General features: G+C 38.0%; 1 protein-coding gene and 1 long non-coding RNA gene across 2 annotated transcripts in view; one reads left to right on the top strand and one right to left on the bottom strand.

Annotated features, from left to right (window-relative positions):
- LOC134664485 (uncharacterized) overlaps positions 1–12,228 on the top strand; it is a 58,878-nt gene that overhangs the window by 4,149 nt on the left and 42,501 nt on the right. The window lies entirely within an intron of this gene.
- Positions 1–12,228, bottom strand: part of LOC134664460 (SH3 domain-containing kinase-binding protein 1-like) — a 34,917-nt gene that overhangs the window by 22,424 nt on the left and 265 nt on the right. Inside the window, exon 2 of the mRNA XM_063521122.1 lies at positions 8,948–9,131. Coding sequence (XP_063377192.1) covers positions 8,948–9,131 — 184 coding nt within the window. The remainder of the gene's footprint in view (positions 1–8,947; positions 9,132–12,228) is intronic.

The raw sequence follows: 12,228 nt of genomic DNA, 5'->3' as shown, positions 1-12,228 counted from the left end.
TATCAACATTTCAAAAATAGATTTGTTAAATGAGTATCGCGGGGGCGATGAGGTTGAAGCGGACTTGCGCGATCTTCAAGCCTGTAAGCCTGGCGGGAGATTGCGCTGGATCGAGACAATTGGGTACTCGTGTCGGAGGCCAAGACTCATTTTGGGTCGCTGCGCCATTAAGTAGTAGGGAATAAGTATCCTACAATATCCTACGTGACTAGGAACTAGGAATACACAGTTTCTAATATTTATTGCTCTCATTCTCATTAATCCTGCGAGATCTGCCCTGAAGACCACCACTAAGCTGAATTAAGTATCAAACACGATGACGGGGTTGGGTAAGATTCCCTTATTTTAACCTTATGCTCTGTCAAGAGAGGGCGTATCGTATCGGTTCAAAGAGGTTTATCGCTTCTACATTTTTACTTTACTAAAACTTACGAAGTCGGGACTGATCCATTAATATTTTTAGCTGCTGGATTTTTCCGTTTAAAGCGATACGAGCGACGAGAGAACGACCAACCGAAAGTGTACGAAAACATATTTTTTGTGACTGCTCGATTTTATTTATATGTATGAATATATGTATTTCTTCCGCTGTTTATGAGAGTTAACACAGTACTGATATCCCCATGGCTTTAAATAACATTGTAGGAAAATTGTCATGAATCATAATTGAATAGGTATATGAATTAATAACTACCATCATGCCGCGCACGTGTATAGTCCTATAGGCCAAGCACATGGTTGGCGCGACAGTATCTCAATTTTCCATATTCACTGATGCGTCGAAGTGCGGTAAAAAAATAGGGGCTGCCTTTTTTGATCCTTTTAGTGCCACAAGAGCACAATATAAAATTTCACCTGGAGTTTCTATAATGGCCGCGGAACTCAGTGCGATCTATCAGGCTTTAATGTTTGTTGAAAATCAAAATTATCCCAATGTGGCAATTTTCACGGACAGTAAAAGCTCCATTCAGCATTTAAACCGGTGTGCCTCAGGCGAACGGTGCTTTTCGCTGGCGTACAAAATCTTGATGCAAATTTTTAAGCTCCGTGATTGCGGAAGGTGTTTGAAAATACAATGGGTTCCGTCACATATCGGCTTGGCGGGAAACGAGGAGGCTGACCGGTTGGCGGCAGCGGCTGCTTCTGAGGGAATTGAGTTTGATGTCGCTCCAGACTTCTCAGAAACAGTCGCAAAGTATAAAAGTAAAATGTATGGTCGCTGGAAGGAGTTTTTTGATGAAAGATCGCATGAGAAAGGAATCTGGTACAAGACCATTCAATGTGAGCCTCCTCGGATACCCTGGTGGGAAGTTGCTGAATTAAACCGGGCGAATATTGTACGTGCTCACAGGCTTCGGTCCGGACACATTCCATTAAATAAGTTTGCTCATCTGATGAGGAAAGCAGAGTCGCCCAACTGCGATATCTGCGACTCTGTGGAGGATGTACAGCACTTCTTAATGGAATGTGTTCGGACTCGGGACAAGAGGGCACAATTATTTGAAGCTGGGGGCTATACAGCAACAGATGTTGGGGTTTTCCAGTCGATATTGGCGGAACCCCTATCTAAACATGCGAAGTTCGTGTACCATTTGTTTGATATCTAGCAACACTAATGTAATGTAGAGTAATGTAATGTAGAGGCCCAACGGAGCCGACATGTCCCATAGATAAAGGCTCCTTCTAAATACGTAGATAAAAAAAAAAAAAAAAAAAAAAAAAAAAAAAAAAAAAAAAAAAAAAAAAAAAAAAAAAAAAAAAAAAAAAAAAAAAAAAAAAAACTACCATCACAAATATTGATATAACTTGCGACTCGCCCGGCTTCCCACGGGTTACACAAAGCCTAAACCTTCCTCAATAATCACTTTATTGATACGTGAAAACCGCATGCAAATCAGTTCAGTAGTTTTCGAGTTTATCGCAAACATACATATGTACACATAAACAGACAGGCCCGGCGGGGAGCTTTGTTTTATAAAGTGAAGTGATTGGTGAAAAAAACTGACAATACGACAAAGGTAGATTTTGATATTAGTCTGGCAGCTATTAGTCACGTCTTTTGATGTATGTTGTCTGGCACTTCGTACATTAAACAAAACAGACGACAAGGCAATCTCCAGTATGTAAATAGGTACCTACTCACGTAAATAATTTAAACGGCTGCTTGTGGTAACAGTGACCTAGATTGTAAAAACGGTCGAAGAAGAAATGTGCTTTGTGATTTATTCGATAAAGTGTACACTTAGGTCCATTGTATTATACATTTTGTATGTTGGTAAATAATACCGTTTAATACGCCCCCTTTTAAACTAATCTAAGGATAAAAAAAGTCAAATTGTAGGTAATATATCTAAGGATTATCACAGCAGCCCAAAGATATCCACTGCTGATCATGGGTCTCACAGAGATTGTTACAATACTCAGTCATCCCTCTGACTTACACCATGAAACCGACAATCCCGGCGAAGACCTGGAAACTTAGGACAAGGCCACCCGTATTCGCTGCGGGGACCTGCCCCAACTTTGTAATATACACCTACTAGACACATCACATATCCGCTTCTATCCGACAAAGAGCAACCGGCCGCCCGTATTTCTAGCGAGGACCGATTGACTCACACAAATGATACAACACAGAAAAAAAAACTCAGCCATCCCTTGCCGGCCTCATCTAATGTTCATCCGGAACCTTTCCGAAAGGCCCATCCAAACCACTAAACACGATAAATCACTGTCATCATCATCATCATCATCATTTCAGCCTATATACGTCCCACTGCTGAGCACAGGCCTCCTCTCATGCGCGAGAGGGCTTGGGCTATAGTCCCCACGCTAGCCCAATGCGGATTGGGGACTTCACATACACCTTTGAATTTCTTCGCAGATGTCTGCAGGTTTCCTCACGATGTTTTCCTTCACTGAAAAGCTAGCTAAAATCACTGTCAAACTCACTAAATACCTATTTTTTTTTGACACTATAGGGTTGTAACATAGGGTTTCTTCTAGCGGTTGCTGATGCAAGCTGCTAAAAACTCAAACTTACTTATTCCCAATAATTTCAATAATCCAGCAACAACTAACTTAAAAATAAGGACTGTATCGTTTATTATAAATACAGATAAAACCTGGTCTAACTGTTGACCTGTGTATTATTTTGTATTACTATGTTCTTAAGGTATAATCTGGAGGTATTTTTAAGCCATATCTGATATAAGAAGGTTTTACATTTATTTTATTTTAGGGACTTTATGATGATTTTAATACCCTCTAGCAAATGTAATTCGGACAAGCCTATCGAACTTAATTTGAGACTATTTCACCGATTCCTTGGTCCGATTTAAAGAAACAAAAGGTTAATATGCTGCCAAAATATGCCATCTAAGTGTCCTTTTCATGATTGCTCAATTGAACATCCACAGAATAAATGTGGTGAATTTTTATCTTTACATGAAAACGACTTTTTATGCAACATTTTGGATTCCCGTCAAATTCTGACGCCAGCGAAATGAGGGAAACAGCTAAAAGAATCTACGGAAATCCAAAGCCTAACGGACATTCATGGCGTTGAACCATGGCTAGAACAGGTCGATAGAAACGCTCCATGATGGTTATATTGTATACCAAAGTCGGGGTTGTCGTAAGTAACATGCCATATTCTCTAAAAGGCCACCAAGCACAGATCCAAAACTTTTTTTCCAACTAAAAGAAATGATTAGACTATGCCCAGATGTTTCGCTTTACGATTCATATGTAATTGCTGTTTACATAGTACGATTTTTTTGTGTAATATCTCGTCTTGTTCGTAAACCGTAAATTTTCTTGTAGTATTTGTCCAAAATCGTTGTAGTTAATCGGGAGGATTGGGTAAATATTGTCCAAACCATATGCTTTACGTGATCTCCCAGGACGAAATGTTACTTATTATTAAAGCACAAATTAAACTATATGTGTAATTTTTTAATAAAAATATAATACCAGGAAAAACGGCTAAGTAAAGTTGTATTCATAACAAACGATACAGTCCTTACAATGTATTTCGAGCAAGGGCCACAGCTCAAACAGCAAGGTAAACCATGTGTTATCAGCGCCTTATCCAAACTGATAAGATACATGTTCATTATAAATACAGCTAATCAAAAAATTATCAGGCTAAAATAGCAAAATGTACATAGGGAATGGTAGAGGGGATAGAACACAGCAGAAAGTCATCTCGCTTGTTTTAACAGCAGTGTAGCTAAGAGCCACTTGCACCTTTTACTAACCCGGAGTTAACTTTGAATTACCAGTAGGTAACTAAACCATGAATTACCAGTATAATTTGACACTGGGATAACGGATTAACCGGTTAACCCCGGGTTAGATGATAGTGCAAGTGGGCCAGTAACATTTCTACCTTAATACAGAAGATGACAACGTCACGATTCGTTTTAACGTACAACTCTAGGATATTATAAAATAAAGTTGTTCAACTACTTAATAGATTTAAGTTAACGATTGCATTTTTACTGCTATATTAGCAGATAACCTAAACAATTAGATAAAGAATCCCATACCTAGTCACTTGTATATTCTTTAACGACGAATACTTCGGTATTTACACTTCCAATTAATAGTCAAAACAAGAGAACATCAACATCGGAAATTGATGGTAAAACCACCACAACCAGTATTTACTAACACGACACCACACGTGATGTCCACTAGCGACTACCTTATACTATGATCTAATCCTACACATATTGTTATACGTACAATCTAAATATAGGACGTACATATACCATAAATTGACACAGTTGAATGACCATTTGTAGACTTTATTGCAACGAGATAAGGTCCAATGGTCAGTTAATAATGGTGTGAGTTGCTGTTTGTATACTAAATCATATGGTCGTCGAGTCGTCGTAGCAAGTCGAATGACATCATTTACTCTAACAGTTACTTACGAATACCTATACCTACTGTGAGGAACAAATGAAGGCAATACTTCGAAACTACCTCACTTACCATGTTTTTAATATTACAATAGTCGCATTTTGTCACCGTAAACTATGCACGAGCAATCCTAAAGCGTCACTTGCGCGTTGCCGAGTTTTTATCAGTACCGACTGGGCTCTCCAAACTTCGACCAGTTAGCCTGCTATTTGGCCCGCCCGTATAAAAAAAAGTCAAATTCCATACAATCCGGCCTGCAAAACGAAGCAGCTGCTGCAACGATCCCTGCTGTACTTAATATACTCTCTGGAAGCCTTACTCGCCACCAAGACCGCCATCATATTTTTATATCATATCGATGATTTGATAACATACATACGGAACAGATATATAGAGGCATAGAATTGTTATAAGACTGTGGTTTTCAGATAGACGAAAGTACAGTCGACGTCAAAGATATGTTTACATTTTTCGCCTTATTCCAAAGGGGTAAGGTGCAAAAGTGTAAACATATCTTTGACGTCGACCTACCCCAGTTAGGCAACTCCAAATACGTCCGAGATGACATTCCGCTGTGCCCTACCTCTCACTCGTGTTGCGGTTATGATTTTATTATGAGGAAACGTTTTACGTCCTAATCTTATAATTAGAGTAAACTTTCACCTAATCGATTTCTATGGAGATTAGCGCTAAATTATAATAAAGTATAAACAAAACAGAACCAGTTATGTTGAATCACAAAAGTTACTTATGTGTGTCAGTGAACTAGAAACATAAGACTCGCATGGCAATTGTATCCAAACCAGTTCCTGGAGAACTCGAGTGCGTATAGAATGGTGTGGGGACCCACAGACATATATCTTAATATAAAACCAGTTTCGTCATTTAGATACTAATCGAGATCGGACAGCCTAAACCGTTGAAAGTAGGACCTTGAAATTAAAAACAGATTTTCTTCAAACAAAGTAATTTTGTACACCCCAACCCGGGTTAACGACTTCTACGCGGACAGAGGCTAGTATATGTATACTAAGCTAACATAAATAAATATAACGACATGACATAGTGTAGGTATAGCAACAGAAAACATACACGTTACAATGCACGAAGTCATAATCGAACACTTAAGACAATACGATCATAGGCCACAATGGAACCATGTCAAGTCAAATTAAATAATAACAAATAGAAAACTAATCTATACGTACTTATTCCGTAACTTCAACAAAGTTTGAAAACCGAGCAAAGTTAACAAACTTTGTGTGTAATTACCAATACTCATCTTTAGGCATTTTTCATCGATTTTGTTTTTTTTTTCGATTCTAAATTGAAACAGTTTTGTTTCAAATAGGACAAAGAAGGAAAGATAAACAGAAGCGCCATAGGTATCTGTTACTTCTTTTTCGTTTTTGTCAAGTTCATGGGCCTCCAAACTGGCCTCTCTAGTTACAAGAGTCTCTCGAGGTACATAATAGAATAGAGAACATTCACCACTTGAACTACTTCTGCTGTTGACGGTTCTTCGGGAGCGCATTTAGGTTATCAATTTAGATATATATCTGTGGTAAAGAACAGTGGAACCCGCTGATGTCTCGGCTAACAGTACGGCAAACACTAGCTAGAATATGACCTTTATGGAACCTGTTCATTTATAGGGGCATAAAGCATATTTACCGTAATGTTCAACGCTTCATATTATTAAATCTCCAGAGTAAATAGCATATGCAGATCGCTATTGTAAAATAAAATCAAGGTTCATTACACAAGGAGGCAGTGAATCTATTGAATCTATTCATGCGACAAGTAGGTTCAAGCGAATAATTTGCACATGGCCTCTAAGCTCGTACAAATTATCTAAAATGGCAATGAATGAGATAGAATTTAGACCTCTTTTCGATCAAGAAAACGTTGTTGACCCTCTTCACCAGTAAATACAGATCCCTATGTTGAGCGCAAGTCTACTCTCATAGTACAAGAGGCTTTAGCTTTTTCAAGTCGCACGCATTTTTCGATTTCTTCGCTGATGTACATCAGGATCTGGTAAGTATAAAATTACGTTTACTCTACTTGATGTTAATAAAATATGGTGAAATTGCCGTATAAAGTTTTCATTGCTCTTATGTGTAATGATAATCGAAATTATTCAGCGCCTGTAGTAGAGTCGTGAAAGGTCACGTCAGCCTGCATTTTTAAGATTACCCTAAAACGTGAGCTCGTGGTTCGTAGCTCCTCGAGAGTCGAGAACGGGCGTTACATATTTAACTTTATATACTGAAAACATTTCTTACGAGCACTTTCAAACAGTCATCCTGAATAATATAATAAGAAACATGAATGTCCCGTTTTCACCACTTGGGTACGGAACCCCAATAATGTCAGTCTCTACATCAATAGGTGAATTTGTAAAACATAATTCTCTTCATGCAGCAACAACAAACTACTAACGTACAGTACGGAGGAATCTCTGCCATGATTCACACTCGCCGGCCTTTGTAATCTCTACAAATTAATCTTGATTTTGTTGACACCCGCTAAGTAATTGTTTGAAGCAGAATGTAGCGGTACGTCCACCTACACTACTGTACTGCTTTATACTCTACAGCTCTGGCTCTGGCGTAACCACGATTGGAAAATAAGTTCCGTTTTTAACTTTATTTTGTCAGAACAAGGTATATAATTGAATGATTTTTAACATGTAGTTACAGCGTCTTAATTGTGTTAATGTTTATTATCACCAAGTAACAATGAAGTTAACAATGAACGGATTTAAGCGACCGTAAAAGTTTAAAACTATAACCACTACGTTCCGTATTCGCTATGTTTACATGTTGACCCCTTGGGAAATTATGGAGTGATTCGCCAGCCCACGTAATGGTTTTAGAAATTCAAGACGAATGCTGACGATAAACATTCCATTCCTTAGCAGCATATACAGTGAAACCTGGTTAATTGGCACCTGGATAAATGGAAAACCTCAATAATTGCAAGCAAAAGCCCGGTCCCGGTCCCTTGAGACCAAAGGGCCTCTATAATTGAAATTTTGGAACCTCTATAATTGCAATTTAGTTTTTGTGCTTTTCTCGTAATTTTGCCTCTGTAATTGACGATATCGCAACTAAGACCTCTATAATTGACACTGTGCTAAAAAATCCGCTATTTTTGCTCTTCTTTTTACCTCTATTATTGAAACGAGTCTTACTTATTACCTCTGTAATTGAAATAATGTAGTTGTAGACAGCAGAAACAATATTTTAATAGCAATAATCATTTTATTTATATCTCCATCCAGAATTCAATTTATTTATTGGGTATCTATCACAGCCTGTAGTAGGTGAAATAGTTTAGATTAAATCAAAAACAAAGTATGCTTTTTACATTCTAATAAAACTTTCTTCTACAATTCAAGGGAACTTTTTAAACCCAAATGATAAGAAAATAAAGTAATAATTAATATAGTGTAAAAGTGCAAGTATAGTCAGAAGCAATATACGAGTATAAACCAGAAAACCAGAACGTAAGCGTGTAAATCTACTTTCAATGGTTATTTGCACCTCCATAAAAGAAATTTGTCAAAACGCAACCTCTATTAATGAAAACCTCTATAATTGACACAACGATTTTTTGAACCTCGTTAATTGACACGACCTGCATAAATGAAAAACCTGGTTAATTGACAAAAAATGGCAGGTCCCTTGAGATTGCAATTATCCAGGTTCCACTGTAAGTAAGAAAGCTTTGGCTTCCTTTATTTTCTCATAAAAATGTTTGCTCGTGCTTTATTAATTATTATGTTGACAAGGTTGACCTCATTTATTCGACACTTCGGCGTCTTGTTTTTACAATAATGAAGTGTTTTTACCTTTCATGGTATGTCTCATGTGGTGGTCAAGAATCGTGGGTTCAAACCACGGCTCAGCCTCAAATAGGTAGAGCAGAAAAAATCGTTTAAAAAAATGCGAAAAGATTACTAATAATGTCAGGATGACAACGAAAAATTATTGATATAAAAACTCACCTGGCGCTGGTCTGGTCTGTGGTGACGGTCACGAAGTTGTCCGGGAACATGCCTCTGCGCCCGCGCAGCTCGCCGCGCCACCAGCCGCCCGGCAGCCGTTCCACCTCGCGCAGCACCTCGCCGGGCCGGATGGTCAGCTCGTCCGGCTCGGACGCGTCGTATGCGTAGTTCGCTACGCAGGTCACTGCCAAAACAAGACTGCATTAGCTACTGCCAGGCGTGGCTCACTCCGCGATTTCGTCGCTTTGCTACAGGTAGCTACAAGTACATCCGTTGCACACCAATTTTGGTGGCTAGCCATAAGCCGCGCGTGGCGCTGTCGCCACCTAGCAGCCATATCTGACCTGATCGTAACAGACGCGTTTCATTAGAGAGTGAGTCTTCTGTACCTAGTACTCTTATTTATTCTGTGCTACTGCTCAATAGATGTTACACTATCACTCGGTAATGCATTAAAAGTTGGGCTGAGGTTAGTAAGGGCCCCCACATCTGGCGTCTTTCGAGCGTCGGCGTCTGTCGGCGTCGGTCCAACGCTATGGAAAATGACGTCGCTGCGCAGTTGCGTCGACGTCGGCCATAGAATTGTAGACGCCGACGCTCGAAAGACGCCAGATGTGGGGGGGACCTAAATCTGATTTATATTATGATGTAAAAATTATAATACCCTCTGATAAAGTCCCAGAGAAATTTCTAAGTTTTATAATTTAGTTATTTACTTTAAGGCCCCATGGGTTCAGGTTCTTCTCTCACTCTCACTGAGCATAAGCGTGAGCGAGACTGCTGTGCGTACCCAGGAACGCGGATATCATGTTTTTGAATAGTTCTATTTAGGTTTTTTTTTTTTAAGTAATCGGCGAATTCGATAAAAAATAAAATTACGCATTTTTAGAAGTATTTTTCATATTTTTAACTTTTGTGTCAAAATTGTTAAAATTCTTTAAGGTGCGTTAGACCCATGTTCATGATTTTTAGTGTTCCGTACAAAACTTTGTTTACGGAACACTTATGGGATCACTTCGGTCTTGCAAATCAGTTATTTTTCTATCAAGTGAGTCAAGAAATCAGGTGTTGAATTGTTGAAGTTAATAGATGATCTAAAAAACCCCTACGATTTTTCAAAAACGCTGCTGGCTGAACATACTGTTGCTTAAGTAAGGGTACAAAACTCAATTTGATTTTGCAGCAACTGTTAGCTAAGAATGCAGTGTAACTGACGTAACAGCAATGTAATGTGTTCATTTTACTAATGTTATTATTGTATACAATACAACATTAATAAATTAATTGTCATATCAATTATCTACACCAAGATAACATACTAAACTGCGCACAATATTAAGCATCTGATTCCAATTTATTTTTATTGCAGAGGTTTTATAAATATCATTGAGTTAGTAAGTTTTTGATTGCTTTGAACCTTTTTATAATGCTGATATTGTTTCATAATGTTAAGAATATGTATATTTTGTTGACCTACAGATAACCGGTGGACCAAACATGTCACAGAATGGTTACCAATAGACACACCGAGAAAACAGAAAAAACCGAATACTAGATGGAGAGATAAGCTACGAAATTTCAATAGATTCTGGTGGAGAACAGCACAGAATAGGAAGGAATGGGAAAAACTGGGGGAGGCCTTTTCCGCACACGCGGCATGCAAATGAATAAAATAAATTGAAAAACAATAAAAGTTAAAATTAATAATTTAATAAATAAGTATAATAACAAAGAAAGTGTAAAAATAACAAAAAACGCATGAAATAAAGGCTATTACTATTACTATTACTATATTTTGTTGTATCAATGATACAAATATGAGCGGGCAAACCTGATGAGCCGAGATATTTTTTTATATGTGACATGTGTTGAGTGGAATTCTTATTTGAATGAAAAAATAACTAATAGGGTTTAACCGCTCACCCCTATGTGCCCTATAAAAACCAATAGCAATACAAAACTTAGTATTAATTAACTGATATTTACAAAAATTGTAAAATAAAAATACATTGGAATCAAATACAAATATTAATATTATTTCCATAGTTTTGGCCTAGGGCTCTCCAAACCTCGGCCCGCGGGCCAAATGCGGCCCGTGAAGCGTTCCAATCCGGCCTGCTGCCAGCATTCCAACCCGGCCCGCGGAGCCAGGCTCCTGGGGTTCAGCCCTAACAGCAGTAACCAGATACTCGCTTCCCCCCCAGCGATGATGGTGGCCCGCGCGAAAGTTTCTGAGGCACAATACAATATGGCCCTCAGGTATAAAAGTTTGGAGACCCCCGGCCTAGGGTGTATAGGTTCCACAATGTACACCCTTTAGAAGCAGAAAATCTATTCAAATAACCTCTATCAGCCTCTATTCATGACCGAAGTTTATATCAATTCAACCTATATTTTAATGTCGTACTGTTGGGCACAGCATTATTTTAATGAAAAGAGGGAACCTCAAGATGCTGATGCGATCCTTTTAAATAAATCAATAACATTGTATGAAACAAAGATTATGATTGGATTTGTTAGCAGAATTATTGTGTCAATAAGTTAGTGATACAGACCAAAGATATGGAATTTACACACAGGGCATGCAGTTAGATTCATGTAAAAGCAATACATAAGTGGATAAAACCATTTCCAAGAAATTAATAATAACACAATTAAAAAGTAGAAATTTAACACCTAAACAAGACAGATATGGAACCAAACATATGAAATGATTAGTAGGTACTTGTATACTTGGTTTTGTATACTGTCTGCAGTAATCCTCAGCATTATGTGACTCAGTGCTCCTTTATGACTCCTTATTTACATTCTTATCACACAAACAATACAAAGTTGACTCAACATTTGTTCCCAAGAACTTTATACTTGAGAAATACAGTACAGCTCAATTTTTTTGATTGAATACAGTTATGAAATGTTGCTGCGAAACTCGAGAAGCTTTCAAATGCTATATTAAGGTGCGTCCGCGTTATGTTTATTAGAATTCCGAATGCATATGACATCACATAGGTAGCCAGCAGTATGACTCATTCAACAGACTCGAGAACACTTCAATACATACTTAATCATAGAATCAATCTACCAATACTGAGATTAAATAAAAACTATACCTAAAAATACGTTTAAGCGAAAAGATAAGATAAATCCAGCGAAGCAGATTTTGCAAATTGTCACATAAGACCGCTGACTGTTTAAGATTTATGGAACTTCCGGCTAATAACTAATGTAAAACTTTAATGCATGTGCATCAAAAATAAGTTAGGGCAAACTACGTCAGCTGA

Source organism: Cydia fagiglandana, chromosome 5 (assembly GCF_963556715.1).
Source record: "Cydia fagiglandana chromosome 5, ilCydFagi1.1, whole genome shotgun sequence".
NCBI classification, from domain to species: domain Eukaryota; kingdom Metazoa; phylum Arthropoda; class Insecta; order Lepidoptera; family Tortricidae; genus Cydia; species Cydia fagiglandana.
Note: the sequence above shows the minus strand (reverse complement) of the source record. Positions and strands in the feature narration are given on the sequence as shown.